This window comes from Puma concolor, chromosome D3, assembly GCF_028749965.1.
Source record: "Puma concolor isolate L17-30 chromosome D3, mPumCon1.1.hap2, whole genome shotgun sequence".
NCBI classification, from domain to species: Eukaryota; Metazoa; Chordata; class Mammalia; order Carnivora; family Felidae; genus Puma; species Puma concolor.
The window spans coordinates 35,834,547-35,861,508 of record NC_141678.1 but is presented as its reverse complement, the minus strand read 5'-3'; the positions used below and the strand labels follow the sequence as shown (position 1 = coordinate 35,861,508).

The following is a 26,962-nucleotide window of genomic DNA, read 5'->3' as shown; positions in this document are numbered from 1 at the left end:
GGAGGGGTGATAAAGGGAAAGAAGGGAGGACGAAGAAGTAAGAGAAGAAAACAGAGTCGACAGAAAAAAAAGGGGGGGAGAGCAGTGAAAACAGAACAGCAGGGATACAAGACAGCAAAGACAGGTGCATACAAGGAGAAACCGGCAACGGCAGACCCCGCTCGCAGGGCGCGCGGTCCTCCCGCCGACAGGAGGCGAGCGAGCGCCGGACCGCCCGCCCCTCGCAGGCCCCACGCCCCGCCCCGCCCCGCCCCGCGCCTGCGCTTCCTGCCCCTCCTCGTCCGGGATGCTGCTGCCGCTGCTGCGGAGTAGCTGCTTCCCTTCCTCCTCTCCCGGCGGAGGCAGCGGCGGCGGCAGCGGCGGCGGCTTGGACGCGGGCGCAGGGGACCGGCCGGAGGCACAGCTGCAGCGCGGAATCCGCGGGCTGTCGGGGCCGCTAGAGCGGGCGGACGTCGAGCCCGGGGCCGACCCCCGGCGCGCGGCGGAGGCCGAGGGGGCGCCGGGGCCCGGGGCGCGCGGCCCGGGAGCGGGCGGCGGCGGGCGGCGGGCCGAGCGGGAGCCGTATGCGTGCATGGATCCGGCCGCCGCGCTGCAGAGGCGGGCCGGGGGCGGCGGCGGCCTGGGCGCGGGCTCCCCGGCGCTGTCGGGCGGCCAGGCTCGCCGGAGGAAGCAGCCCCCCAGGCCGGCCGACTTCAAGCTGCAGGTCATCATCATCGGCTCCCGTGGCGTGGGCAAGACCAGCCTGATGGAGCGCTTCACCGACGACACCTTCTGCGAAGCCTGCAAGTCCACCGTGGGTAAGGGCGCCGGGGCTGGGCCAGACCCCAGCTGGGCCCCTCCGCCGCAGACTCTGCCCTCCCGCGGTCCCCAGGGCTAGTGCCCTGCGCCCTGCCGGCCTCATTTCTCTTCGCGTCCGTGAGCCTTTCCCTCTCCAGCTGGGTGGCCTTGCATTTGGAGGATGGGCTTCTCGGTGAAATCTAGGGGGAGGGGCGGTCCCAGTGGAAGCCCCTCCATCCTGTTCCCAAAGCCAGGCCGAGATTTTCGTGTAGTCTCCACGCACACTTGCCCTTGGGGCCTCGAGGCCCTCCATCCTCGCCTGGCACAGACCCCTCACGCCCCTCCCACGTCCCTGATCCGAGCTGGTTATTGAACCAGCGTCCCCTCTCGCACCCCCCAAGAGCCGGTCATGAGACCAGGGTGATACATTGGTCCTGTTCCGCTCTCAGGGACTGTGAGAATCTCTCCACGGAAACTCCTGCCCCTTACATTACTCACCCAAGAAAAAAGGTAATGCGATGTGGGAAGCAGGCAGGCAGTGCAGAAGCTGTGCCCCTGGCCAGATAGCCAAAGTGGGTCATCTATAGCCAATTCTGGTGCCTTAGCAGTGCCTTGTGAGAACCAGGGCTTATTTTCTAATTTTGAACTCCCATTTTCTGATGCGCTGAAATAATGAAGCTTGAAATTCCCTGTGGAGGATCTGGGGAGAATATTAAGACTAAAACTACACTAAATTTCTTGTAGTAACTGTGAATGCGGGACAGAGGGACTTCAGCTGTACTTGTTCATGACCTCGCGTAACCCTAGGTCTTGAAGAAATGGGGAGGAGTGTGCCAGGGTCCTCCCGGTGGGTGAAGTACAACGGTGATGTAAATACAGTAACTCTCCAGGTCAGAAAGTATTTTGTCCTCGGGATCTAAAATCGAAACTGCAGGGGAGTTTGTTTGTTTGTTTTCTTGTTTTTTTGTTTTTAAACGAAGTTGGATTTACAGGAGTTGGCATTGAGGTTGGTCAGGTTGGTGTGGGTAGAAGTTGTTTCTATGTCAAACCCCTTAAAGCTGTCAAAGCTAGGGAACCCCATAGATGAGGTAATTCTTCAAAGTAAAGGGCAGTCATCTTCAGTGATGGGCAATACAGGATTTCCCCAAGGAGGTCCAGAGGTCCAAGAAACATTGACAGGTGTGAAAATGTGAAATACAGAATTAAAGGTATCTTCCCACATACTTCTACACATATTTAGCTTTGTAACTAGTGGTACCCACCACGGTAGAATTTGGGGATGAATTAATTTTTTAAGTGTCCTATAACAAGACATTACTACATTTTCAGTGTATTATTGGACAGTTAGCCCCCCCCAAATTTCATGTTGTCTTTTTTGTTCTGCCTTTGAGAAGTGTTTCCCTTACTGCTTTTTTGGAATAGATTATTTGAGAAATATTTGTGCTCTCTGTACCGTTTGTTTTTAAAATGACGCCCTTGGGACCATGATATTAAAATTCAGTAACATAACTATACCCGTTTTAAATATCCAATCTTGGATCATGTAGAAGAATTGAACAATCTAATGAGGTTTCACATGGTTATTTTAGTATCTGATGTCAATAGAGTTAAAAGCAATTCAGAAGTATCAGTGTTTTATGGCTGCACACTTCAAAATATATAAAAATGAGGGATGATAGGGTTGTACCGTGTGATAAAGAGAAATCAGCACAGGCATTATAGGTGGTTAGATGAGGGCTTGCGTGGGTGGAGGGGGTGTTTAGGAAATGGACAAAGGTGTACTTTAGAGTGGGAAAGAGAAGGGGTGAAGAAGGGTTTTCTGAGCAGGGGCCACAGTGGAACATCACCCCCACTCCCACAGGTTAAGAGATCAGTTTTGCAGAACTGCCCCCTTCTTCACAGCCAGTCACAAGTGCAGGTTTTCACTTGTGTTTCTGACTGACCAGCTGTAGATCAGAGACTCCCACAACCACCTTCTTAGGTTTGATTAATTTGCTAGAGCAGCTCACAGAACTCAGAGAAACTTCCTGTGTACTAGATTACCAGTGAGTCATAAAAGTACGTGATTCAGAAAGGGGCCCGGTGTTTATGTGGTCTCGGAGCATGACACTCTCCCCAAATATCCACGTGTTCACCAGCTCCAAGCTGGAACCTGCGCTTTTGGGTTTTATGGAGACTTCATTATGTAGGCATGGTTAAATCATTGGCCAGTGGTGATTGGGCTCAGTCTCCAGCCCCTTTTCCCTCCTTGGGGTGGGGGACAAAAGTTCCAACCTTCTAATCACTTAGTTCTTCTGTTGACCAGCCCCCATCTTTTGGTGAGGAGCATTCTAAAAGTCACCTCTGGGAGCGGTCTAGAAGTCACCTCATTAACATACTAAAAGATACTTTTATAATTTTCTCCATAGAAAAGCCCAAGGGTTCTAGGAGCTCTGTGACTGGAATAGGGACAAAGACCAAATATATATTTCTTAGTATAAATCATCATCTCACAGACACATTCTGGAAAAGACTCATTAGTGGACCCTGGGAATAATGCTTGAAGCTTCCAGACCTTGCCTGCCATGCTAAAGAGCATGGGCCTTATCCCATAGCAACTAGAGCTGGAAAGGCCTCTGAATACAGCATTGGCATGGAGACAGTGAAACTAATTTGGCAGGATTACATAGGATATTTATTGGGGAATGATGAAGAAACAGGAGGCAAGGAAACCAGACAGTTTGGTTCTCTATCCCCTTAACAAACAAATATACACACTTCACATGTCTCCCACGCTGCCACCACCACAGGGTTCCTTGTGCAGTTGGGTTTTTGTTTCTTCCAAACATAGCCTATAGTGCTTGACTCGATAAGTTTTTAATAATTGTGGGAAGTTCACAGAAAGTTGATAACCTATGCTCTGATCCAGAGTATGAAGACAGCTGAAGAATGCTAACTAGCTGCCCCCTCCCCCTGCAATCCCTGCCTGTGTTTTTTTTTCCTTCCAGCTATCAGATCATTTACTGAGCTCCTACTGGGTGTGAGGTACTGTGCTACCCAGTGGTAAGCAGGACACCGTCTCTGTCCAGAAGTGGCTCAGAGCCTGTGGGGAGCAAGATGCCCCTGTTAGTAAGAGCAGTGGTGGAAATGTGTATGAAATACTCAAGGAGCACAGTGGAAGCCCCTCCAGTGGGGGAACCTAAGAAGAGGGCTGTGTCTGGGAGGCTTCCTCCTAATCTGAATGCTTCATTCTGCAAGTTGCCTTAGAAAGATGGTATTTTGGGGTTCCTGGGTGGCTCAGTCCATTAAGCATCTGGCTCGGGAATTTGGTTCAGGTCATGATCTCATAGTTAGTGGGGTCGAGCCCCACATAGGGCTCTGCACTGACACAAAGGAGCCTGCTTGGGATTCTCTCTCTGCCCCCTCCTCCACTAGTGCGCTGTCTCTCTCTCTCTCTCTCTCTCTCTCTCTCTCACTCTCACTCTCACTTTCTCTCTCTGTCTCTTTCTCTCCCAAAGTAAATAAATAAACTTAAAACAGAAACACACACAAAGAAAAGTGATGTTTAAATGTCGTGTTGGGTGTGGTGTGGAATTGTGGTCACCTGACCTGAAGGCCTACGTCTGAGCGGTGAGCTCATAGCTAATTGTGCTTCTGAGGCCAGTTTTCCAAGTTTCAGTAGTAACATTGGATCCACGTAGAGAAAGAGCCTCTTCCACCGAGGACTTTCCCTTACCCTGTCTGGGCTTGCAGATGTGTGCTCCTCATGACTCCGTACCCCACAGCATGGCAGGGAAGAGTCTCTGAGCATGCACCAGCCCAGGTGGGTCACTAAAGTGAAGGACTCATGGAGTTCAGGATCTACAGGAGTGGCTCCGTGCGTGCCTTTTTACAGAGAATCAGGTTCACTTGAACTTTTTATAAAAGATTGTAGTGGAGGGGTGCCTGTGTGACTCAGTTGGTTGAGCATCCAACTCTTGCTTTCAGCTCATGTCATGACGCTGAAGTCGTGGGATCAAACCTTGTGTCGGGCTGTGAGCTCAAGGTTCTCTCTCTCCCTCTGCCCCTCTCCTCTCCTCTCTCTCTCTCTCTCTCTAAAATAAAGAAAAAAATTTTAAAGAAATAAATAAGATTGTAGCTGAAATCCCAAGGGATTTCATAAAATTATAAATGAGCAAATGTTGATTTTTTTTTGTTTTGGTTTAAAAAACACAAAGTTCACCAGGGTATAAAAAGCTAGAAAGACTATTTACTAATTGACTTATTTAATGCAAATTGTCTAGGATGGAGTATTATTTTCTTTTTTTTTTTTTAACGTTTATTTATTTTATTTTTGAGACAGAGAGAGACAGAGCATGAACGGGGGAGGGTCACAGAGAGAGGGAGACACAGAATCTGAAACAGGCTCCAGGCTCTGAGCTGTCAGCACAGAGCCTGATGCGGGGCTCGAACTCACAGATTGTGAGATCATGACCTGAGCCGAAGTCGGCCACTTAACCGACTGAGCCACCCAGGCGCCCCTGGAGTATTATTTTCAAGTGGGATTTTGTACTCATGGAATTGAATTAATCTGATATAACTAGCATAATTTGACAGGTCCTTTAAAAAGTGCAGTAGAGTTTTTTTCACGTTTAAGGAAATAGAAACAAGTTAGTTCTGCTATAGAAATTTATAACTATCTGACATATAGGAAACAAATCAATTAAATTTTATATATCTCAGCACTTGTTTTATTTCTGTATAACTGTTGGAAACTGTTAACTTTGAATTGAAATGATTTCACCCACCTTCACCCCCACACCGGCAACAGTGGATTCTAGAGAAAACACTGGCATATGAATGAGGAACCTGGGCTTTTGAGTTAGGTGTCAGTAACTAGCTTGTGACTTTGGATAAGTAATTTAGTTGTCTGTGCTTATAAAATGTAACATTCTATTACTAGTAGCTACTATTTGTTGAGCACTACTATGTGCCAGCAAAAGGGACACTGTCTAATCCTCACAGCAATCCTGAAATGTATCCCCATTTTACAGATAAGGAGGCAAAGGCCCAGAGAGGTAAGCAACTTACCCACATGTCACAGCTGGTCAGCAAGTGATCAGGGCCAGGGTTGCTACTACAAGTGAGTTCTTTCTAACCGTTCCTTAGCTTATTTGGAAATTTAAAGTTACTTTGCTTTGTGAAAATTCTGTGACTCCAAATCAAACACCATGAAGTCCTTCACAACTTAATCGAGGCCCCCTACAGGCCTGTGAAGATAGTGCTGTCATTGATCTATGGTATCAATGAAATTGACTTTTCTGAAACTATGCCACTATCATCACTTGTCACTTGCCTTCTGGATTTTAACGTATGCTCTAAGAATTGTATTTCTTACCTAAATATTCGATCATTCGAGCATCTTCAGCCTTTTGCATATCTATTAAAATGTTCCAACATTTTATACGTATATATATGTATAAAATATATTCATATATATTCAAATATATTCATACATATGAATATATGAATATAGGAGGAGAAGTAGGAGTAAGGCAGTCTAGAACAGAATTCTGATTTTCCTGGGCAGTAAAATTTCCCCTAGAGTGCTGGAAGCCAACCTAGGATTGCCAGTTCTTTTACTTTGCCAGGTAAAGACATTTTTTTAAATTGCTGTCAGCAGCTTTTCAGAAGAAAGAAAGAAAGAAAGAGAGAGAGAGAGAAAGAAAGAAAAAGAAAGAAGGAAAGAAAAGAAAAGAAAAAAGAAAAGAAAAGAAAAGAAAAAAGAAAAGAAGGAAAGACTATCAGGATTAAAAAGTTCTTTGAATTTAGTTCCGAGAACCTCACCACTCTTCATTTTTCTCATTGCGCATCAACACATCAGACTTCACAGGCTGGCCCCTGAGAGTGACTGGTCATAGATGATGGTGCTTTACTGAAGCCTGTTTTCCCTCAGTTACTGGCCATGGTCCCTGTGTTCTCTTTGCCAGACTCCTCCCTTTTGTCCAGAGTTAAGATGAAGGTGCACTGAGGATGCTTGTTCCATGGGCAGGGAAGCTTAGTGGTACAGGTAGGTGGCTGCGTTTTATCAGGAAACAGGTGGGCATAAGTCCCCTGCAGAAGCGGCTCTTGTGGGTCTGGCCTTGAATGTTAGAGGACATGATGGAGCAAATGCAGCCCACAGGGGTCTGGTCGGCTTTACCTGGAAGCAATGGAACGGCTGCTTCCATTGCTTGGAAGCTGCTTGTACTTCATTCTGGAAACAGGTCAGACATTTTGCTGGAAATCCCAGAATGAGCATCTAATACTGGATTAAAATTCCAAATGGTGTATTTTATTTTGCTCTTGTGTGCTCATATGCAGTCTTCCATGCCATGGCTGATCTGCCTAATTGCTTCACTTAGAAGAGAATTAGGAGAGTTGTCCAGAATTCCCACCCCAAGAGCCCAACACCGAGCCTCTCCAGTGCTGTCTCACTCCTCTGCCAAAATGATGTAACACGATGACTCAGGGAGATGTCAGTGTGAAAGGAACAGATGCGAATGGTTAACATTTCGTTTTTATACCAGCAGATGCTATGCATTGTCATTAGCTTGATTTATTTAATGAACTCAGTGCAAACGGATAGGCTTGTGCAGAGCATGTACGTCCCTTTTTGTGGAATAGTTAGCTTTCAAAGAAAATATGGAAATTTAGTTGTTGTCTGGTTGTTCAGGTTGAATAAAAATTTATTTAGAGACCTGGCTTAAGTGCGTTCAGCCTTTCTTTCACTGTTCTGCACTGAAGAAGAAAGGTTTTATTATGCATGATAGAGATCCAGATTCTTAGAGATTGCCTCGCTCCCTCCAGCCGCGTGGAATCTGCCAGGAGCAATCTGTTAGCAGATCTTAGAACTGGCTTCAGAAGGCAGAGTAGGTTCCTTTGAGAACTGCTAAGTCCAAATTATTCTCCAGCCTTGGGTGCCAGATACATTGTTCTAATGAAGCATTTGTTGGAATTTATAAAGAAAATGTAGCTTCGTATAGCCTAGTCACTCAGTAGGTGTTATCCAGGAGGCTGTTTGTCTTTCTGTAAGACACCATTCTGCTAGCTATTCTAAAGGGCACAAAGCTAACACCTCCTTACCTGGCTTGTCCTTTTTCAGAAGGGCAGGTGACTCATGGAAAGAGCCACAATAAAACCTCAGAAAAGAGGTAAAGTGCTATATGCTGTTGTACTTCAACAGAGGAAGAAATTGATTATGCTTCTTTTGTCCTTTTATCGCACATCTTTGACATTTGGAAAACCAAACTACGGACCTCAGATGGTGCCCTTAATTGAATGTGATTATGTTTGTCAAAAACCCCTTATCCTTTAAAACCAGAAAACACACCAGCTGAATAGAACACTCGATTCCATTGAAAACCTTTTCCCCTCCAAATCTGACAGCCTCCAATGTTTGGTTTGTGGTGCTTATGTAATGCCTTCTTCGTTTTAAAACCAAACAGATTCTATTTCCACCTCAAGCGGGCTTCTGGCGGAAGTAACTGATGAATCAAATTCTCCTGGTTTGCCCACCTTAATTTAGGATCCAGGACCCTCTAAGCGGAGACCCGGTGATGGAACAGGCCTCTGTAAACCAGGAGCTCTGTCATTCACGTGCTTCCTCTCCCTCTTGAGGCGTGCCGTACCCAGAGCCCCCCTCCTGGCTGACTGCTAACCCATCACACCTACAATCAAATTTTCACTTTTAATTTTCACTTCTAAAGGAAAGCACTCCACCTTCTCCTTGGCCACTCCTCCTTCTAGACAATGTTCTCTGCCTCCCACCCCAATAGTGTGATTTCAAAGGTGGATACAGGGTCCCGGATGTGAGTCCTGCCTCTACCACAAGCTGTCTGTGTGTCTTTAGTGAGCTACTGAATCTCCGTCTCCGCACTCATGAAAAGAAATAAGAAGGACTTACACGCTTTTCTCGTCTCACGTGCGGGAATAAATGGAGATGAAATATCTTAGGTACCTGGCTTGGAAGGGACAATTATAAATGTCAATTATGTTCCCATCTCCTCCTAATCTATACCATAGATGCAAAAAAAAGTGTCTCATAGATGAAACAGTCCCAAGAAAGAATCTTTATCCCTTAGAGATACATACCGAAATGTATACAGGTGAATATGAAAATCAAAATGTAAACACATGACCTGGCTAAAGGGCAAAATGCATCTGACAGTGCCTGCATTTTTATGGACCCAATCTGAATAGTAGTCAAGTTAATGTTTTTTTGCATATGAAGAAAATACTACTGATCCACTTTTCATTGTCTAAGGTTTTGGTTGTTTTTTGTTTGTTTGTTTGTTTTCAGATTCTCCTCCCCTCCCTCAGTATTCTCTTCCTGTCGTGACTCAAGGCACGTTGTCCCCACCTTTTGAGAGAGGGGTATGTGTGTCTGTAACCAGGGAGCACAGGAAGGCTTCCTGGTGCAGGAACAGCATGTCCAAGGCCACCAGCAGATCTCACTTAGTTTTTAAAAATATTTCCTTAGCAATGCAGAACTTTTTTACCATGAAAGATAGCTTTATATCTTGCAGCCTTTCCCTCCTTTTCTTATCAGATGAGGCTGCCCCGGTGAGGTAAGAGTGTAGCCTGGAGCCACCCGCAGGGTTCAAATCGGTGCTCTGTGCTCTAATACTCATCTGCTCCGTGGCCCTGGGCAGCTCCTAGCCCCTCTGACTTCAGTGTTTTCATCTGTAGAATGGGGACAATAATATCTGCCTCATAAAACTGGCAAGTGCAAACACTGCAGTGAATTAATGGACATAAAGCCCTTGGAATAGTACCTGAGGCGTAGGAAGCAGCATAGAAGGGTTCTTCATCTTTTTATTACGAAGGGAACAGACCCTTTCTGTGAAGTGCTTTCCTAAATGTATATACTTCGTGAAAATGCAGCCGCCTGCCGGTTCTGACGGGCTCTGTGGGGCACACGCTCTGTTCCCTCCCGCCTCTCCTTTGAAGTGATCGCCTTGGACTCCTCCCTGCCTCGTGGAGTTCGTGGTGCAGGTGTCCAGCCAAGTGCCATCTCTTCGTGCTGCGTGTGTCAGGGATGGCGAGATGCAGTGTGGTCTTTCTTTGCGGGAGGAAGAAGCAGATCTTACTCCTAGGATGGATGCTTGATGTCCTCAGGCCTGATAAACATTTTTTAATGTCCTACCATCACTTTCCTGTGTTCCTAACAGTACCTACTGCTGAGCCGATCAGAGTGTTTTATAGTCATAGCACTCAGTCTCTATGTTACTGAATCCTTTTCTTTATGTGGTGCTTTCCTGTGGGGACTTAGGTTGTACTCTTCCCTGGCCGGTGGTGTTTAGGCAGAAGACTGGCCCCACATGCATTCAAGTGACTTGTTTTCCAGCGTTAAATGTACCTCCCTCTGTGTGACTTTGACTCCTTTCTTAATTTACTTTCTCACTCAGCGCCATGAAAACACTGGAAATCCTCCCCCTTAGTAGAAAGACCATGTCCCAAATTGGATGACCCTGTATAGAATCTATGTCCTTGGAAGAAACGCCACTGTATGAACTTAAGATAGTTATTATGAAGTGTCCGTAACATGACAGCCACCGTTTGAATTGAGACTTAATTTCAAAGTCCGTGAAATCTTTCAACGTCCTAAAAGTGTCAGGTAAAGAAAAATCAGATCTTTGAGGAGGGGGAGGGAAGCAGGGCAGAGAAGAAAAAGAGCAGGCCATTCGGCTGTAATCACAGGTGGGGACCACGTTGTTGTTTTTGCTTTTATTTATTTAGCTTTTTTCTGGAAAGGAATGTGAAGAAAGAAGCTTCTGTTTATTTTTGCCATTTTCACTTTTGTAACCTCTTGTGGCCCAGCAGGAAGAAATATGGTCGTGTTTTATAAGTGTTTTGCCTTAAGGGGATCTTAGAATTCGTATCAGCAGTGCCTATGCCAGTGCTTTATGCTATTTGCTAAGATCTGTGGGAAACAAATGCAGAGAAGACCAAGTGTAAAGTTAGGCTTTGTTCTTTAAACATTTCCATCAGTGTGGTTCTGGGTCATTCACAGAACATTTCACACCTTTCCTTTTGTTTTCATGCATCTGACTCTTAGTATAACGACTTTTCATTGCGGGCAATGTTACAAATTTGAATCTAAGGTCTGCCACTGGGCTAGCTAGCACGGGATATGACCTTAACAGCCAAATACCTTATCCTGTCTCCACTCTGGTGTCTCCTTCTGTAAAAGGAGGACACTAGTGCTCACTTCACTGGGCTGCTGTAGGATCAATCCCATGTCAGCACAGAGCGTTTGACAGATGTCCACTATCATTGTTATTAAAGGAAAACAAGACTCAAGGGGCGTCTGGGTGGCTCAGCCGGTTGAGCATACGACTTCAGCTCAGGTCATGATCTTGTGGCTCGTGAGTTCAAGCCCCGCATGGGGATCTGTGCAGATAGCTCAGAGCCTGGGGCCTGCTTCAGATTCGGTTCCCCTCTTTCTCTCCCTCCCCTACTTGCGTGCGCTCTCTCTCTCTCTCTCTCAAAAATAAACGTTAAAAAAAATTTTAAAAAGAAAACAAGATCAAGGAGACGTGGTGACTCAAATGGAGCCATCTGTGCCCATTGTTATAGGAATTATAACCCCTATAACCTGTGTTCTTTATGATTAAAAAACTAAAAAAAAATTTTTTTTTCATGTTTATTTATTTTTGAGAGCGAGAGACACAGAGCATGAGCAGGGGCAGGGCAGAGAGAGAGAGGGAGACCCAGAATCCGAAGCAGGCTCCCAGCACTGGGCTGTCAGCACAGAGCCCAACACGGGACTTGAACCCATGAACTTTGAGATCATGACCTGAGCCAAAGTCGGATGCTTCACCAACTGAGCCACCCAGGCACCCTGATTAAAATATTTTTTGAAAGACTCTCATAGCATTAGCAAGCTTCAAGAAAAGTAAGCTGCTTTTGCTAGAGTAATTCACTTAGTGGACCACTTCCTGTCTAAGTGACTGAATCCACTATTACCATAATAATCCCCTGGGGTGGGTGTATGGAGGGAGAAGTTATAAGCATATTAAGACTGCCCCGGGGCGCCTGGGTGGCTCAGTCGGTTGAGCGTCTGACTTCCGCTCAGGTCATGATCTCGGGGTTTGTGAGTTTGAGCCCCGTGTTGGGCTCTGTGCTCACAACTTGGAGCCTGGAGCCTGCTTCCAATTCTCTGTCTCCTTCTCTCTCTGCCCCTTCCCCACTCATGCTCTGTCTCTCTCTGTCTCTCAAAAATGAATAAATGTTAAAAAAAAAAATTTTTTTTTTTAAAAAGACTGCCCCATCTTTTAAGGATTTACCGTCAACAATAAGAATTGTAGGAGAAATGAAATACTCTATTTCTGGAATGACCTATGGGTACTGGGCACCAGACACTCAGAACATCTGCCTCTTCTTTCTTCTAAAGTGTTTTGTGTGAGTTTTGTTTTGTTTTTGCTAAACAGTCATAAATTTCCTTAATTTTTCCCAAAAATAGTCAGCATTTCTTCTTACGTATCTAGTATTTGATGGAGAAGAGAGGGTGGCTTTCATTCATCAGATTTACCCAGTTGCTGTTGTGTGCCAGGCAGTGTCCTAGGCTGTAGGGAGTCAGGCATGACTGTGCCCTCAGGGAGACACCAAACAGCAAAGAAGGAATGTTGTGATAAGGGCCAGGAGAAAGTTCAGGTCCAAGAACACCTTACACAGATGGGACTGTGGGGCGGGCAGCCGGGTTGAGATTGGGAATCAACTGGGCTGTCAGAGGTTTCTGGGCAGACAAGGAGGTTCTCTAGGAAGAGAGAACAGCAGAGAAAGGCACTTCTTTGCCAGCTGCATGGGGTGTCGATTTAGGCCAGTATGACTAAGCCCTTTGAGGGCAGAGACTGTCCCCATCAACCAATGGTAGGGCTGATTGCTTCCCCTGGTAGTCAAGTTACCTGTAGGAAACTGGGTTTTCAGCAAGGGCTGGAAATGGGCGTGCCATTCTTTTTGTCCCTTACCTGTTCCTAAACCTTGGTCCCTGGAGCTCTTTCTCAAGGCCAGCTCTGTGCTGACTTTTCCTAAAACGAATCACTGAATATCTGAGGCTACGGATGACCTAATATCTTCTATTAAGGATCATTATAATTTCTGTGGCATGCAAATTTTTAAGATAGACAACCTTAAGAGATTTCTGACTTGATGTAATGTTCTTAGAAATGGTTGTATGTATACTCTGATACAAGTATGTGTTTCCAAGCCATAAGTTAGAGTAAGCTTCCAGTTGTTACAAGCTACTGAGTGGCTGTTAAATGTGGTAAAGGATATTGCATTTAAGAGAGAGGGCTATTTTAATGGGATTTTAGATTTAGACTATTTTTCTGTTGTTAGTGAAGTTGTCATTAAGCAACTCACTAGAACTAGATAGTCTTTTTTTGTGTGTTTTGTTTTTTACATTATTTTTATTTTTGAGAGACAGAGCGTGAGCAAGGGAGGGGCAGAGAGGGAGGGAGACACAGAATCCGAAGCAGGCTCCAGGCTCTGAGCTGTCAGCACAGAGCCTGACGCAGGGCTGGCACCCACTAACCATGAGATCATGAGCTGAACTGAAGTTGGACGCTCAACCAGCCAATCCACCCATGTGCCCAAAACTAGATAGATGTCTTCTTGGCTCAACAGACTCTTAATCCTGTTCGTTGTGGGTTCATCTTTGTTTTGTTGTCCTATTAAAATTAGTAACCTGTTTATAATCACGTGATGATAACATTACCACTTATTTCCTGATTTTGAACACTAACAGCCTTAGCTTTTACTCTTACTCATTAGACTTGGTGGTTACAAAAGAGTCCTGGTGTAGGATTGTGAAAGTTGTATAAATCGTTCAAGTAGGTAGAAAGTGTCTGACATGTTCGGGTTCAGAATAATCCTTAAGCAAAAACAGCCTAATCAAAACAAAAATTATTGACTCTGGCTATTTCAAGGGATTCTTTTAGTTGATGTGAAGCAGAGCTCACAAAAGAAGTTTTATCTGCCAATTCTTTTTAATAAAGTAGCAGCCACTGTGACACGTTTTACAAAAGTTACAGTCCCCTTAGCTGAAACTTAAAAAAAAACAACAACAAAACCTCAAACTGGAAACAAGTAAAGTAGAATACTAGTCATGACAAAAATATGAATTTGACTTGTAGTTTGCCATCACAGAGCAACGTGGGGAGGCCCTAACTTTAGCTAATATCAGGAGGACCAGTGTTTTGTCTTTAAGCTGTGCCTGTTTAAAATCAGAATTTATTAGCAAATATCTCCAGGCTGTTTTTTGTGCCTTGTAGAGTATCACTTTAAGTTACATTCTTCCCTGTGGTTGCGTCATTCAGGAACTCCGAAGATATTGGTAATGCACAAACATGCTTTCTGTTTCTAGGCTGGTTTAGAGTGTCATTTGACTTTGAAGAGCAAATCGGTTCCAGAACTGAAAGTGAAATTGAATTAACCAGCTTTTTCTCAGTGACATTTGAAATTATGTCTGGTATAAGAGATTAAGAATTGAAATGCAGAGTATTTCTCTAGCTTTGTTCTCTTGTGACTGTTTATATTCCTGCAACTTCTCTTTGTTGTACAGACCAAGGGCTGGTGCCCCGCCCCCCTCCCCAGGTTGTACATGTCTTTCCTATTGCACTGGTGTCTGCAGTGTGTTGCTAATTATAAAACGCAGTCACATGTCTTTCACTTCACCTTGAGAACATCATCTGACTTTGCAGTGTTGCATCAAATCCCTGAGCTGGAGAGCCTGGGAGTAGGGTCCTTACCCCCATGCTGTCCTGTAGCACTCACTGGAGGACATGGGCCCCTGCCCATTAGAGGCCTGACAGCACTGTGATGCCGGATCCTGAGACAGGCAGGAAGTGGTTCCCGTAGGGAGTAATTCTGACTCTCCAATTTAGTGAGCGTCCCTTTGATTTGTTTTTTCAGTTAAAAAAGTGTGTAAAAAAAAATATTGTTTGGAAATGTACAAGTTTTCTATAACTGAGACCTGTATAAGGTTACATATACAAATGAAAATTTGGTTTAAAAAAATCAGCTGAAGTTTTAAGGGCTGAATTAGCAAAGGATAGTGAGTGATGATACATGACGGTTTGTTCAGAATTAAAATGAATCAAAATTACAATTGAGAATGTTAACCTTTATGAGTAAGTTTTTTAAAAATAATTCCTGTTCCATGCTATTCACAATGTGATAAAGAAGTAATGTTTACATATTAACTGACTTCTTTGTGAATGCTACAGAGTTCAATGCAGTGATTTCTAAATCCAGACTAAGGCTATTCGAAATCAAGATTAAGTTTCCAGCACTTCCTGTAAGAATTCTCCCCAATATATCATTCTTTAAAGCCATTCAGTTGTTAACGTAATTGCTAATTTCTAAATGGCTTTTATGCTAAACTGTGGTAGCAATAAATCATATTACGATCAGCAAATGCTATGTAGGTACTTCGTTGTAAAACACAAGTTGACTTTGTACACTTGTATGTGGAAATACAGACTGAGCATCATAGACTTTGGTGGACTTCTGCTTTTCCTTTTGGGATTTAGTAACACCAGGTTTTTTGTCTTACTGATAATGATACAAAATATACACATAGGATTCTTTTTTATGGCAAACTGCATTTTATTTCTTTCTTTCTTTCTTTCTTTCTTTCTTTCTTTCTTTCTTTCTTTCTTTCTTTCTTTCTTTCTTTCTTTCTTTCTTTATATTTACAGGTGTTGACTTTAAAATCAAAACCGTAGAGCTACGAGGAAAGAAAATCAGATTACAGATCTGGTAAGTGGGGATGTGCACCCAGTAACACCATGTGTGTTCACAGTCTGTTCGCCTGTCTAATACAATTAACTGTTCAAGCTGGCTTGCCTCTCCTACTTTTCCTCTCCTTTGCTCATCTTTAAATAAAATGAACAATGAGGAAATTTAGAAATGTCTGCGCATTTCATATTTCATTTGCACATGGGGAGCGGTGAAAGAACACTGTTAACTTTAATGATTGGAGCCTCAATGCCTCTTTTCAAAGCATTTGACATAATAGCAAAACTGTCATCGCTTAGATGATTGCTCAAATGCGTGTTTTCACATTTTTCCAGTTACTATTTGATCGCCCGCAAGGAAAGTCCAGCACGCCCCTAACCAGGTGCGCGCAGTTTCAAGGCAGATCCCCCGTAGACGGCTGGGGGGCTGCCCAGGGCGGGCAGAGCGTGAGCACCGCCGTGCGACACGCATGCTCCCCCTGGATGCGTGGCTGGCGGCACGTGACATAAGCCCCACGGGTGCCAGCTGGGTGTGAATCCGCGGCCACTTTCTGGAGAGAAGCCCCTTTGTCGCGGCACCACGCCTGGGCGACCGAGCCAGCCCTGTCGCAGCTGTGCGGCGCCGGGAGCTGTCCGCCCTCCCCCCCCCCCCCCCCCCCCCCCCCCCGGGAGACCGACCTGCGGTGCAGCGCGGATCTGGTGGCGGTTTAAACGTGGCACCGCTGAGGGGTTCGAGACCGCCCTCTTGTGTTTAACATCACAGCTGCTGTGTACTCAGCCTACTAACTCCTCTGCAGGTCCGCTCAGCTCTGAGTGTTTGTCCACCATGTGTGTGTTTGCTTTTCATCCGCGTTACTTGCTGCCTCATCTGTGGCATCATCGGTCACCTAATGCTTGAGTGTTAGTGCCATGCCTTCATCCTTCACCCGTGCCCTGGGTGGGGCCCGGCTGCAGCCGAGCGCACTGCCGCCTCCTGGAGGCGTCCCAGGTAATGTCTTCGTTTGGTCTCCTGCGACTCTCCCCCACTTCAAGGCCGGTTTGGGTTTGGGGGTTATTGGCTTGATTTCGAAACATGAACAGTCTTGTCTAAATACTTGATGACAAAAAACGTGGATATATTTTATTAGCCCTTGATTGGAAAGTCCACAAACTTTGTACGCTGCTGCCCATTTTTTGAACTCTGGAGCTAACAGAGGATCTTTCACACGTGCTGTTGTTTCTGATTGTAAGCTCTCTAAGGTAAAGACCCATTTTTTTTTGTTTGTTTTTTTGGGTTTTTTTTTGCAATCCCTATTTTTTTTAATACGAAACTTATTGTCAAATTGGTTTCCATACAGCACCCAGTGCTCATCCCAACAGGTGCCCTCCTCAATGCCCATCACCTACCCTCCTCTCCCTCCCACCCCCCATCAACCTCAGTTTATTTTCAGTTTTTAAGAGTCTCTTATGGTTTGGCTCTCTCCCTCTCTAACTTTTTTTCCTTCCCCTCCCCCATGGTCTTCTGTTAAGTTTCTCAAGGTAAAAGACCGTTATTAAAAGGATCGTCCAGGGGGCGCCTGGGTGGCTAAGTCGGTTAAGCGCCGAATCTTAACTTCAGTTTAGGTCTTGATCTCACGGTGGTGAGTTCAAGCTGGTGCTGGGCATGAAGCCTAGTTTAAAAAAAAAAAAAAAAAAAAAAATCATCCAGAGTATGTTTACCTCTGTACCTAGCACGTGTGGGGGAGATACTTTTTGAAGGATACTTTATCCTGAATAAAGGCTTATGTGGCTAATATTAGAATGTCTGAAGCTTGCTTGCTGAATGACAGCAGTGTCTAAGGGATGACCTCAGGGCCTATCTAAAAAGACATACCTTAATTACTGTATTAATATTTCAGTTTTCATCTCAGGCAGTAGTAATCTGACCTGTGAAAAGTATGTCCAGATGTCCTGTGCCTCCCTGGAACTCAGCCCACTAAGACTCTGTGCTTGCTGACATTGGGTACTTCTGGAATTTCACCACGGCGCCTTTGAATCTGATCTGAGAGGGCTTCACCTTACTCGCCCCACCCTGCGGGGAAAAGCCAGAGGGTGCAGTTCGGGAAATGTACAGGACACCCAGGAACCACGTTTCTTTTGGATGTGACCACGTTTCCCAGAGCCACTCCTCTGCTTCTCCTTGACTCTTTCGAAGATTATTAACTGAGGGAGGAAAATGAGGTTCAGTGAGTGTATTTAAAGGTTGATTACAGGTTTCACACAGGGAATATCCCAATGAGTCAGTGAGGAAGGAAGGACTTCTCTTTTCCCGAAGGGGTTTTCAACAGTGAGTAACGTATCCACAAAATGCCTGCCACTTGTTAATCACACAACACTCAAAGTAAGATTGTTGTCTTCTGAAGCTTTTTACATAAAGGATTAAACATTTTCTTCGTTGTTAGGCAGTAGATAGAAAGGAAGTATTGGAGTCGTGGTTCACGATTTAAAGTAATAACATGAGTTACCTCAGAGTTAGAAGCGGTGCTTGTACTCTTGCTGTCATGTCTGCTTTGTCGCGGGCATGCTGTCACCACTTTACTGTCACAGTTGAGGGCCCAGGAGGAGCCAGTGTAGTTGGAGAGGGCTTTTCAAAGAGCCTCAGTAGCCTGTGCTCTGCTAATAATAGCTGTGCTCTGATTTTCTAGAATGTCAGTCCATGGATATTCCCAGTCGATTTTCATAGAGGTCTGATTGGAAGAAGTGCATTTTTTCGTGACAATTTCCATCTGAGAAAATATTAACCGTAGGTTCCTAAGAGTGTAAGTTACCAAAATCTACGGACGGCATCGTCACACTTTCATGCCACGTTTTTATGTCATGGCCACATTTTTCAGTTCCTTGATTATCCGTGGTCAGAAAAAGGACCATTTTCTCATCTCTGCATCTAAAATGTTTCTTCATGTGTGTGTAAAAGACCTTTACGTAAGTGTAGCTAAAATAAAATGTGTCAACTAGAATATAGGTTCATGAATTTACATTCGAATGCCGAATGCCATCCTGAAGATCATACACAGGGACTTTGAATTCTTGTGTCGAAATGGACTTTGGAACTATGACGTTTGTCTCCTACCTTTAGGCAAGCAGAATTAAAATGAATCATCCCTGTCTATCTTGCCAGCATTCTTATGTCAACATCAGGCTCGTTTTTCATCCTCTGCTTGGAAGAGATGGGACATTTCATGCACATTGCAGGACCTTGCCCTGTAGATTCCTAATTACATCTTTAAGTGGATATATTAAATACAACAAGTAAGAATCTTTGAATTTTCAAAGCACAGTTGTATTACGAAACTGGGGAAACAGAATTGCAGGAATCTTTCAGTTTGCACCAAGAGCAGAGAGGGAAATGATCACCTCATATTCCCGCTGCAGCAGGTGACAATTTCCCTGCAATAATACACTGTAAATGTCGAGAAATGAGCTCTTTATCATTGTAATGAAAACTCGGGTTTATGGAGATAAAGAGGGGAAATAGTAGGATTCTGCATCTTCACAGAAAGATAAAAGCACGATCAGTGCATTGGTGTCTTATTAGCATGTGCGGTTTTGAGAAGCAGGAACTTGTGTGGGATTTTTATGGTACTGGTACAGAGTGGGCATGTAATAAATTCTTGTTGAACTGCATTGGCATTTTATTTCCCTATTCTGTGACCATATGTGGTACAGACAATTTAGCAGGGGAAATAAGCAAAGGAGCTTGAGAGGAAAAGAAAACAAATTTGTACAAGCCACATATTTTGGAAATACGGAACAGTCTCTCAAAGGAAGGTGCTTTTCTACCTCAAGCATTCAGAGCCAGGCAAAAGATGGAATTTAAGGAATGACATTAAATGGGAGTGGTGAACTGATGAATGTTTCCTCATTGGGGTTTTTGTAAATGAACTTACTGGTTCGTTTACTTGTGTTGGAATGATTGCCTCAGATTTTGCATTTTGAGGTCTGCCCTCTTTTTTGTGTCTGACTTAAAGCCAGCAGAGACTGCTAATTTCTTAATGTTTTGAACATTGCTAACTGCGCTCAGGCAACAGGTGTTTTTAACTATGAAAAATGCCCTTTAGGGGCAGCCAAGTGGCTCGGTTGGTTAAGCATCCAACTCTTAGTTTCATCTCAGGTCATGATCTCACCATTGTGAGATGGAGCCCCATGTTGGGCCCACACTGGGCTTGGAGCCTGCTTAGGATTCTTGCTTCCCCTCCCTCTCCTTCCCTCCCTCTTCCTCCCTCTCGCCCACGTGTGTGCATCTTCTCTCTTCCTCGCTCCCTCCCTCCCTCTGTCTCTCTTTCTCTCTCTCAAAAGGTGAAAAACAAAAATGCCCTTTACTCTTCCTATTCTTCAACTGTTAGTTTTTTTATTAAAACCTCTAGAAACTTCTGTACAACATTGTACCTGTAGATAACAATACTATATTTTATACCCAAAACTCTTTAAAAAGAGAGTAGATTTCATGCCAAGTCTTCTTACCACCTTAAATAAAAGTAATTTTTTATTGTTGTCTGTTATCTCTAATTTCACTGGTTTTGAGCCCCCACTGTCTAGACTCTAATTCATTGAATGTCTATAGAAATTAATGTCAGCTGAGTTACACTCAATAGCCAGATTAAAGTTGCTTAGAGTAAAGGCTTATTAAACTACATAATTCCCAAAATGTTCCTTGAAGGTCTTAAATCTAATTGCTAAATTTGTGGTGTAGCTATATTGTTTTAACAATTCTACTTTTCAAAGTAGAAAAATGTGTTTTTTAAAAGACAAAAAGGCCTAATTTGATCAAGTCATAACTGTGATATGGGATATGGGATATGGGAAAACTATGCCGTGAAAGACTGAACTCTTTGTTGATTCATAAGTATTAATTATACCCCTATATATGTAGGATTCCAGAAAGAATTGTATTCATTGATTCCTCATGTAAATGAAATGGTATCTGAACCCATTCCTTCTCACTTCCCTTCAAGGTGCAGTGCCTATTAGTGTGGTCTCCAGGGTTTCTTAGGAATCTTGAAGAATTCAGTCCCCATCTATCCTATTCAATTTTCCAGTTTTGTTTGGCATTTCTCGGTCAAAAAATAAAGTTTATTTTGCCTTGAAGTGGCGTCAGCGTCGACACTTTAAATCGGTAACCTTTTGTTCAGCATAGGCTTACTGATGGCCCGCTGTGGACCAGGCATTCTGCCGGACCCTGCTGAACAGAAACAGACCAGCCTTGGCCCTCTTGGGCCTTCCAGTCAAAAGCAGCAGGGGATTCTTATATCCTCTGGAACAAAGCAAACGGTTTTGCTTCATGCGAAAATGAATTTGCCAACAAGCTCTTTTGTTTATTTGGCATGATAACACCATTGCTAATGGGAACTAATTTGGTGGCAAAGCCAGTCTGAACAAAGCCATAAATTACAACCCCGTTGCCAAAGAGTATTTTAGGGATACAGCCCCACAAAGCGCACCTGAAGGGAAGTAGTCTTTGATCAGTTGCATTTGGGAAAATCTGCACGTTCTCACCACCTCTCAAACTCACGTGGAGGCCTTGAGTGGCCCTGCAGTGAAGAACCTTGTTTGTTCGCTGCATTGCCCCCGTCTTAGTACACCATGACCAGCCTGTCTCACGTGACCCCCAGGAGTATGCTGTGAGTTCAGGTTCTTTGGGAAAAGCTAAATTATGGATTGTCTTTAAAGACATTCGTCTCCCCATCAGAAGCCCTGCTGTGTCGGGCTCATTCATAAATACATGATGGTTTTTAGCAGTTTCTTGGCTCATTAGATGGAGAAAATATGTCTCAGCCAGCTGCTATATGCTATTAGTAAGCTTACATCATCCTTTATGTTGAAATGATCGACTTCAGCCTGGAGGATAAATACAACTTTTAGCTTTAGTAGCAGACAATAATGAGCTTTATTGTATTACAAACCTATTTGATGTCTCCTCCCTTCCCCTTTGACCCCTTGTTCTGTTTTAGAAGGATTAAGAAAATACCCTGAGTTTATGATATTTTTCACTAGTGATGGACTCTCGGTCACCTTCTCTACAAAATCAGATACAACCATTGATGCCGGTTAGAAGAGTTTGCAGGGGCACCTGGTTGGCTCAGTTGGTAAAGCACGCAACTCTTGATCTTAGGGTTGTGAGTTCGAGCCCCACACAGGGCACAGAGATCACTTTTAAAAAGCAAGAGGGTTTGAAGAGGATGTAGCTCTTCTGTCATTTTACACATTGTTTTTCTTATTTTTAAAACCTCGGTTTGAGAGAAGTTGGGACTTATGTTTTTGTCTGAATGTAACTAACTCAGAAAAACTTCCTCTCCTCACCACTAATAATGATGCATGTGCATGGATGGGACTAGAATCAGCCTGCAGAGGGGTGGGGAAGAGCCTCCCTTTTGCTTTGGAAGGTGGAGTTGCTCCCTCTGGTTATTGTTTGGGAGCTGATTTTTGCTGTTTCTTAGGGACACAGCAGGGCAGGAGAGATTCAACAGCATTACCTCAGCTTATTACAGAAGTGCCAAGGGGATCATACTAGTATATGATATCACTAAGAAGGAGACTTTTGACGATTTGCCAAAATGGATGAAGATGATCGATAAGGTAGGTGTTTTGTTTTCCTCTGAGAACCTAGGTGAATCCCGTAGACTGAAAGGCAACGACCTCAAGCCTCAGGGCCCCATTAGGTACTCAGTTTGTGAATCTGCTGGGGTCTTGAGATCTAATGCTCTCCCCTCTTTCATACTTGACTCTTGCTGCGTACCTACCTCTTTATGAGTAAGTGCTGTTGTCTTGAGTATTTCCCACGCTTGCTCCGCACCAGCCTCGTCAGGTGGGCACTGTCCCGCTACCCATACATCACTGTCTGATAAGGAGACGGAGACCCTGGAGTAACTAGGCCAACGTCACACCATTCAGGTGCCTTTGCTGCAAACCTGTCTCAAGTAATTGTGTAGAATATGCAAAATTAAATAAATGAGTTGTTCAAGAGACTTTAGTCTTTTTTGAAGAGAGGTCCTACCGTACCTATATTTTTTGAAAACTTAGAACTGTAGCTTAACTTTTTTTTTCCTGATTGTGGGATTAATGATACCTGTCACAATAGAAAATTCGGGGAATCAAACATCAAAGTAAATTTAAAAATGTATAGTTTGGGGGCGCCTGGGTGGCTCAGTCAGTTGAGCATCTGGCTCTTGATTTCGGCTCAGGCCGTGATCCCAGGTCGTGAGCCCCACGTTGAGCTCCACACTGAGCATGGAGCTTGCTTAAGGTTCTCTCTCCCCCTCTGCTCCTCTCCCCGGCTTACTCCCTCTCTCTTAAAAAAAAAAAAAAAAAAAAGTTTCACCATTCTGAAAAACCAAATTGAATCCATATTCCATGTAGTTTTACAGCCTGCTTATTTCCCTGAATATTCTGTCAGGCCAGCCTTCCTGTCCTATTAATGTTCTTCTGAAGCATGGGTAGTTTTGTTTTGTTTTGTTTTTTTAATGGCTGCATTCTTTTTATGTACCTTGAGTTATTTCATTCCCCATCAGTTTTGTCGGACTCTCTTCAGTTGATGACCATCTTAAGCATAGAGCTGTGCCTGTTCTGTGAGCCATTTCCTTAGAAGAGATTCTTAGAAATTACTGGTCAAAGGCTCAGAAGGTTGTGGTTCCTAATGCCTGTTACCCCATCGCTTTCTAAAGCCCTGAGCCCTGTGAGGACGTCTTAGACCCCACCTGAACCAGTCCTGCCTGGGACAGGGTAGCTGCTCAGAGATTTGGGGAGGGGACGAACAGGTAATGGTGGCAACAGAGCAGGTTGGCTTACGTTTCCTGTCAGTGTATGACTGCCCATCGTTGAAATGGAGCTTCTTTTAAAATTCCACAGTATGCCTCAGAGGATGCAGAACTTCTCCTAGTTGGAAATAAGCTGGACTGTGAAACTGACCGAGAAATCACCAGGCAGCAGGGAGAGAAGGTGAGAGATGTGGGGAGCAGAAGGGACATCACTGTCCACGCTGCATTTAGCAGTGGATAGACTTTTTGTCTTTAAATAATTTCTTTAAATTATGAAACAACACAGTCACATTCTTCTCAGTTGTTTGGATTGGAAGGAGCAGGAGGCTTTAGAAAGCATTTCGAAGTGGGGAGAGGATTGTCCGCATCAGTATACACTGCATTATTATCTGTTCTGACATTTGCTACAGAGAAACGTTTCCTAAGCCGTAAAATTGCTTTCATGATTTACTCTCATGTATTATATAACCTTCCTTAGGGAATCGGTGATACCCACATTTTGAATGTCAGATGCATTGCAGTTTTAGAAACTTGGGCAAGTAATTCGACTTGAAGGTCCCAGCATCACGTCATCACGTCATCACGTCAGGGATTTTGTTTCGTGTTGTTAACTTATCATGTAGGGGTTTGGGGCACAGTGAACTCTGAGGTTAAACAAGGGGCTTCACAAACCTTCTGGTCCGCCCCTCCCTGAAAGAGGGAGCCCAAAAAGCTGTGATTCCCCCAGTCCCAGGCCACCTGGCCACACACGAGACCACACTGCACCCCACACAGGAAAAAATGAATCTGTATTCTTAGTTCGCACAGCAGATAACTGGGATGCGGTTCTGTGAAGCAAGTGCCAAGGACAACTTCAACGTGGACGAAATATTTCTGAAGCTGGTTGATGACATTCTGAAAAAGGTAAAATATCCAGAAAATATTTCATCTGAAATTCTTTGTTCCCTCTGTGATGTTTTAGAGAGGGCAGTTAGGGTAGTTATTCGGGGGCTGAAGAACCAGGTGAGGTGGTTAACTTGGCTGGAGGCATCCAGCTGTGGTGACAGCCGTGTCCTGCCCAGGACCTCTCCGTGTCCAGTGCGGTGCCCAGGTTGGCTGAACCCTAAACGTGGTTTGGTGAAGTGACTGGAGCAGGTGTAACGGGGTGCCATGTTTATGTGACATTTGCTTTCCTTTTTTTCCCATTTTCCCACAAGAATTAGATAAAGACAGTGGGGACCTCCTGGAGCTTGTGGGTGTCTCGGGGAGGAGAAAGCCCTGGGCCCTGCCTCCCCCTCAGTGCTATGCTCCCCAGCATAATGGTTCCATTACTCAGGCCTTCCGTGATGCTCAGTTGCAGAAAAATTGCTAGATAGCTTCATTGAACACCAATTTCTTCAAGCATTTGTAGGCTTACAGTCAAAGATTCGTTTAGTATTAAGTGTATGTGCTATTACTACATATAATCTACTAGTTCAAGCATAATTCAGAAGCTTCTAATAAAATGATTGTTTAGGGGCGCCTAGGTGGCTCAGTTGGTTGAGCGTCCGACTTTGGCTCAGGTCACGATCTTGCAGTTGACGATTGGGCTCCGCGTCGGGCTCTGTGCTGACAGCTCGGAGCCTGGAGCCTACTTCGGATTCTGTCTCTCTCTCTCTCTCTCTCTCTCTCTCTCTCTCTCTCTCTCTCTGCCCATCCCCCGCTCATGCTCTGTCTCTCTCCGTCTCAAAAATAAATATAACCATTTTAATTAATTAAATAAATAAAATCATTGTTTATATAATTGCCAAGAGAAGTTTTTTCTTTAGTGAAAGAAACCATAGTCAAATGCAGAACCATTTTTTTTTTTTCTGTATTAATGCATTAAGTTTCCATTATTACTAGGTTCTGGGAAAATATGTTTATGAGATCCATCTGGTTTCTTTTACCATAGGGTATGATGTAAGCTGGGGAGTGTTAGTGCCGTGACACGAAGTATCCTGAACCTGGTTTTCACTTTTTGCCTTTATATTTGAACATCTAATTAAACTTTGATGATTGGAGATCTTTGGAGATCTTTATATAAAAATACTTCGTTCTGGGGCGCCTGGATGGCTCGGTCGGTTGAGCATCTGCTTCTTGATTTTGGCTCAGGTCATGATCTCACAGTTCTGGAGATCGAGCCCCACACCAGTCTCTGCCCATTCCCAGCTCATTTGTACGTGCGCGCTCTCTTGCTCGCTCTCTCTCTCTCTCTCTCTCAAAATACATAAATAAACTTTAAAAAAATACAAATAAAAATACTTTGTTTTCTTATGTAATTTGCAGAGCGCTTACATACACACTGCATGGTTAAATACATCTGTCTTTTTTCTTTATCCTTAAGATGCCTCTGGATATTTTAAGGAACGAGTTGTCCAATAGTATCCTCTCATTACAACCAGAACCCGAGATTCCACCAGAACTGCCTCCACCTCGACCACACGTTCGATGCTGTTGATTTGCTACTTTGGAGACAAAGTGGAAGTGATTCCTGGAAAGGGGAAAATGTTCTCTTCTGCACTACAATCATCTTGACAATTTCCTTTCGCACTTTGTAATCCAAGTCAGAGCTACACACTAACTTGTAAATATGCAAATATGCAATCCTGGGTAAGTTTTGGTTATCGATTCCACATTTCCCTCCAAATTATTACATTTCATCCATTATCCCAGCCTCTAGTGTACATATACTGGGAAGCATAGTACTTCTAATATGAAGAATGGGAGAAATGAAAGGTATAATGTTTCTTGAAATAAATAATATAATTGTCCTCGTTAATTATATTAGGAGGACAGAAGATATTCTGATAAGAAGAAAGAAAGTGGTGCTTCACTTACTGTTTTAAAGAAAATTTGTAAAAGACTTTTTGGGAAAAAAAAAAAAAAGCTATCATAAGTGCTTTTTCTTTATGCACAAGACCTTTCCCCCCAGCCGTAGCATCTCTGAAGTATGGGAGTATTTCTGCCGCAGGCAAAGTTGCGTTCCTAGCCGTCATCGAGGGTTATTTATTGATGTTACGTCACGGTAGAGTGTCGCTGGTTAGAGGGTAGGGGTCGACTTGGTCCTGCAGCCGCAGAATCCCTCTCATGGTATCCTAACGGACATACCCTGTGCTTTTAAGAACTACAAAGATTCAATAAAGAAAGAAGTGTTTTTGAAACTATAGAAGAAGATTTTAAAACAACGCTGCTGTCCTAAACAAATCCTGTTTAAAGGAATTTTAAAGAGATACATTTTACTATATCAAAGAACATACATGTATTTACCTGAACATTCTATACCTTTGTAATGGTAAAACTTCTCCCCTTTATGGTGAAGCTTATTCCCATTAAGCCTAGACTGTGTTTCTTTTTTCTTTTTTCCTTTTTTTTTTTTTTTTTGGTCTGATAATGGATTTGTGAACTCTACCTTTGGTATATCTTTTATTAAACTGCACTGTTTTGTTTAGTCAAGGTAAATAAGTAATTATGTATTTGAATAACTTGGCGTGTCTTGAGTGTTGTGATATGAAAAGCATTGTGGTCTTTCTACACTAATGAAGTGCAAATAAAATTTTGTATTTATGAATGAGAGGTGAGTTGCCACATTTATTGGTGTAATTACAAATTGTGCATCTGACAGTGTTTTTAAAAAACTCCACATCTTAATCTTTTGAGGGTTTTAGACGAGAAAAC

General features: G+C 43.8%; 1 protein-coding gene across 1 annotated transcript; it reads left to right on the top strand.

Moving 5' to 3' along the window:
• Nucleotides 1–269: 269 nt before the first annotated feature.
• RAB12 (RAB12, member RAS oncogene family) lies at nt 270–26,860 on the top strand. The gene is made up of 6 exons (XM_086682484.1): nt 270–797; nt 15,480–15,540; nt 21,971–22,109; nt 23,379–23,468; nt 24,086–24,190; nt 25,632–26,860. Exons 1-6 carry the CDS (start codon nt 287–289, stop codon nt 25,743–25,745), a joined length of 1,020 nt encoding a protein of 339 aa, XP_086538610.1. The 5' UTR covers nt 270–286; the 3' UTR covers nt 25,746–26,860.
• Nucleotides 26,861–26,962: the final 102 nt, after the last annotated feature.

Coding starts and splice junctions, on each gene's coding strand:
- RAB12 (XM_086682484.1), top strand. CDS start 287: ATGCTGCTGCCGCTGCTGCGGAGTAGCTGCTTCCCTTCCTCCTCTCCC. Junction 15,541..21,970: donor AAAATCAGATTACAGATCTG/GTAAGTGGGGAT, acceptor GCTGTTTCTTAG/GGACACAGCAGGGCAGGAGA. Junction 24,191..25,631: donor TTGATGACATTCTGAAAAAG/GTAAAATATCCA, acceptor TTTATCCTTAAG/ATGCCTCTGGATATTTTAAG.